This window comes from Molossus molossus, unplaced genomic scaffold (genome assembly GCF_014108415.1).
Source record: "Molossus molossus isolate mMolMol1 unplaced genomic scaffold, mMolMol1.p scaffold_m16_p_12, whole genome shotgun sequence".
In the NCBI taxonomy this organism is placed as follows: Eukaryota; Metazoa; Chordata; class Mammalia; order Chiroptera; family Molossidae; genus Molossus; species Molossus molossus.
In genome coordinates this window covers 79,903,750-79,908,023 of record NW_023425347.1, presented here as the reverse complement: position 1 = coordinate 79,908,023, position 4,274 = coordinate 79,903,750, and the positions used below count along the sequence as shown (strand labels likewise).

The 4,274-nt window shown below is 51.9% G+C and overlaps 1 protein-coding gene across 1 annotated transcript; it reads right to left on the bottom strand.

The window, feature by feature from the left end:
* Window positions 1-321: 321 nt before the first annotated feature.
* On the bottom strand, window positions 322-3,950 carry TMEM35B (transmembrane protein 35B). The gene is made up of 3 exons (XM_036256763.1): window positions 3,837-3,950; window positions 2,023-2,203; window positions 322-988 (listed from the first exon to the last, which is right to left on the bottom strand). Exons 1-3 carry the CDS (start codon window positions 3,942-3,944, stop codon window positions 831-833), a joined length of 447 nt encoding a protein of 148 aa, XP_036112656.1. The 5' UTR covers window positions 3,945-3,950; the 3' UTR covers window positions 322-830.
* Between the last annotated feature and the right edge of the window lie 324 nt (window positions 3,951-4,274).

Sequence of the window (4,274 nt, the reverse complement as noted above, 5' to 3'; positions counted from 1 at the left end):
TGAGGGGCATGAAGGAGGCAGCCAACTGGTGTTCACTCTCATCGATATTTCTATCCCTCTCCCTCTCGCTTCCTCTCTCTCTAAAAATCAATAAAGAAAAAAAAAAAAGAAATAGGAGGAAATACTTCATTTGGCTCGGAAGGGCACAGGCAGAAGCAGGCACCTGTACTCTGCCATAATCAACGTGTAAGTAATAAAAACCTTAAGAATGTGCATGCCTTATGTTGTTTTTTGTTTTTTGTTGCGTGTATGCCTTTTAAACCAGCACTGTCCCTTCTAGGAAAAGAAAATAAGTATACAAAGGTGACTTACTGTGAGGTTTACAATAGCAAAAACATGGGAACAATCCAAATATTCCTCAGTGTGGTTTGAGTAAATACATTACAGTATATCTTACAATGGAATACTACACAGCCATTAACATCAACAAGGTAAGACAGATATGGAATGCTGTTACAGGGTATTAGCTTCAAAAAGCAGGCAATAAAATAGTATATATGGTCTCATATTCAATTTTTAAAATCTGTATGAAGGCATAGAAAAAAGTTCAAAGGCACAGCTATACAAAGAAATTGAAAATAGTTAAGGCAGTAAAATTTGGGGTGATTTAAATTTCTTTTCTGCTTATTTTCCATGTTCACATGACAAGAGAAATGCTAGTAAATGTCCAAAAAGAGCAGTAGATGCCCAAGAGAGAAAGCAGAGCCAGGTAGGCAAGATGTCTACTTCAACACTGGCCACATGTTGACTCTGGTAAGCAGGAGGTAGGTTCTGTGTCCCTCTGTGTTCCTGCCGTGACGGTGGCATGGCACAGCGAGGCGAGGGGCACTCTACTCCCAGGATTCCTTGACTGTACTTGGAGTCTTCCTCCTTGTGGGTCTGACTAAGAACTGGCAGATATCCAGCAGCAGCAGGAGCACCAGGCAGACGACAGCTGGGATACAGGTGTGCAGTGACTCTTTCAGAGACACCAAAGTGAAGATAGACCCTGGAATGGAAAGTTGGGTCTCTGAGGCTCCCTGGGGGCACCCAGGAGATCCTGGAGCTCATGGCTGTCCGCCCAGGCTGACCCACTCCAGCTCAAGTCCTCCCATTAGGCATCCCCCCTCACACACACACACACACACCCTAAACGAGATGCACTTGTCTCCCTGGCTGCCCAGAAAAAGCAAGACCAGGAATCAGGAGGTTTTTGAACCAATGTAACCCCTCTCAGACAGCAAGAAAGAAACAGGAACAATACAGCCCAACGGGGCAGGGAGGTGGCTAGACAGGCATTTGGAACAAATTCTCCCTGCTCCTACTCCTTCATTAATCCTGCTGGAGGGAAGGAGGCCCAGGGGTTGGTGATGGTAGAAAAGAAGGAAAGATCTGAAAAGCACCGGTCCTAGTCTGAAGATTAAGTTTGAAAAGCACCGGTCCTAGTCTGAAGGGAAGCTCCAGAGATGGAAAGAAAGCCTGGGGGAGTGGCGGCAGCCATGGTGACACAAGGCTGGGGTGGGGGTGGGGCATGGGGTATAGACAGAAGAGCCTGAAGACGTCTGGCCTTTAAAGCAGCAGTTCCTGTGGGCAGAGCTGCTATGAGGAGGACCCTCCAGGACTTCTTGCCCCAGGGAAATTCTCTGCCTTTCTGTTCAGGGGGCTCAGCTTCTTTGTCTCCAACTGCCAGACACACAGGTCAAATGGCAGCTGCTACTCCATCCTCTCATCTCGTGGGACGCAAGGAGAGCAGTAGGGCTTCTAGGTTACATTATAACACATCCTTATAATGGAATACCATGCAGCCAATAGAACTGATGAGGTAAAGGCAGAGTTGACATAAAATAGTGTTACAGTACATTAAGTTTGAAAAGCACCGGTCCTAGTCTGAAGATCGTGGAACTGCAGTACAGCAGGAAGTGCTCCTGGTTCCAGAGAAAAGGAGGGTAGCAACAGCAAAAGGGAACAGAGGAACAGCCAGGTCTTCCCTTCATCCTCCCCAGGAAGTCCGCCTTTCCTCTGCCCAGGTGGACCCCTCCTTACCCATCATGAGCACGATCAAAAGAAAGTTACTGATCTCTTGCAGCATCGGTGGGCCCAGGGCCAGCAGCAACCCAGCCAGCAGTTCCAGCCAGCCTACAGCCACTTGGTAGCTCATGGGATCTGGCCGGTAGCCGAACACCTTCAACGGGAACACCTCAGCAAACTGCACAAACAGGGCTTTCTAGGGGTGGCAGGAAATGCCTGTAAGCCACTCACCAAGGATCCACTGCCCAGGCGCTCCACAGGGACATTTGGTGCCTAGGTCCACTCCCCCAACAAAGGAGTTACTACTGGAGATCAAGTCCAGGGCTGAGGTCAGCCTGGAAAGGAGAGAGCCTCTCTGGGGGGCTGAATCCATAAACAAGCTTCACGCTCCAAGAAGGGCTGGACGGTGATGCAGAGATGGACTGATTTTCTCACCAGCCCCAAATTCCAGGAAAAGGAAGCAAGGCTTGGGCCTTCCACCAAGAGCCAAGGCCTTGGGAACTCCATAGCTTTTCTTTATGCCTGGCCTAGCTTCTCTTCAGGTACTATGCAGGGAATATTTAGAGTTGGGAGAGAGGATGAAAGGGCAGATTGTTGCTCATTAAACAGATTCCACTTTCTACATCATATGCTTGTGCCTGGATCCCACTGCAGTAGATACAAGGGGAGTTGAGGGGGCTCAAAATGACTCATCTTGCTTGCTGGGCTCTGTCCAGGGCCACATTTTCCTGCTCCCTCACCTCAACTCTACCTCCCTTACACTCAGCAATGCAAGGAAAAAGCTCTAAGCTGTCTGGCCCTGGGGACCAACTTGCCCGAATTCATCACCTTAAGCCAGAAAGGAAGGGGAGAATTCAGGCCTGGGAGAGGGAGCTGGCAGGGGGTCTCCAAATCTGGCTTGTTTGAGAGTCTTGAGGGACTGGTGGGAATAAGAACATGAAAGTGCCCTGGTCCATGTTGCTCAGTGGTTAGAGTGCCAGCCCATGCACCAAAGAGTCTCGGGTTCAATTTCTGGTCAAGGGCATGTACCTGGGTTGCAGGTTCACTCCTTGTCGTCCCCCCCCCCCCCCGCCCTTTGGGGTGTGTGTCGTAGGCAACCAACCAATGTGTCTCTCTTGCATCAAGGTTTTTTTCTCTCTCTCTCTCCTTTCCAATCTCTCTAAAAATCAATGGAAAAAATACCATCAGGTGAGGATTAACAAAAATAACAATAACAATAATAATAATAATAGAACATGAAAGTTTTCCCCAGAGTCTAGAACTAGACAGGCCTAAGAGAATGCCTGAGGGCGACTCCCAGGCCCCGTCTCAGGCTCCATCCTCCAGAAAGGGGCTCTCTGGGTTCCAAGTTAAGAGAAGGTCTAGTTTGGGTCCTACTTCCTGACTAGCTGTGTAACCTTTACAAGATACACTTCCCCTTCAGGGCGGGTTTCCCACCCTGCCAAATGGGGATTAATAAACCCCTGCATCACGAATCTCCCCAGAACTCAGGCAAAGGAGGGAGCGAAAGGGAGCAGGGAAGGAAGGAGTGTGTCCCTTTTCCTCCATCTTTCTCCCCCAGGGTCCCGAGCACTCCTCCTGCCTAGGCCACCAAAGCTCGGCTGGAAGGAGACTTCCCGACCCCTTCTGTCTACGGAAACTCTCCAGGAAGCTGTCCACGTGGAAGTCGCGGTCCAGGGGCTCTTCCCCCAGCTCTGGTTCCGTCAGGCCCTAAGGCAGGCGGGTCGGCAGGGCGGGGTGCAGGCGGGCGGGGGCGGGGCGCGCCGGGCGCCGGGGTAACCGCTGGGGCCCGTCCGCCCGCTGCCCGCTGCCCACGCCGCGCGGCTCACCATCTGCCGCGACACGGGAGGCGAGATGTGCTCCGAGAGCTTGGCCGCCCCTGTGAGCACGAAGAAGCCGCCCAGCAGGACGCGCAGAGCGGCGAGCAGGAGCGCCATGGCCGCGCAGGCCCTCGGGAGGGAGGGAACAGAAGCCGCCGCCTCGGGTTTACTTCCTCCCGCCCTGGGCGGCTGCAGGGTGCGCGCTTGGGCCTCCCTGTCCAAGGCTGGTCCCACCCTCTTTTGTCCCAGTACCGGTTGTGGGGCGGGGGTGGGGGTACAGACTCGGTGTTTGTCTCTGATAGGGTCACTGAGGCCCACTGGCTCTTAACTAACTGAATGGGCCCCATTGAATTTAGGGAAAATGTCTCCCAGTCAATACGGAGAGTGGAGTCAAACGTTAGGTATCTGGACGTGGCTTGCGGAAGAGCTCCGTTAGGATCAAAAGGC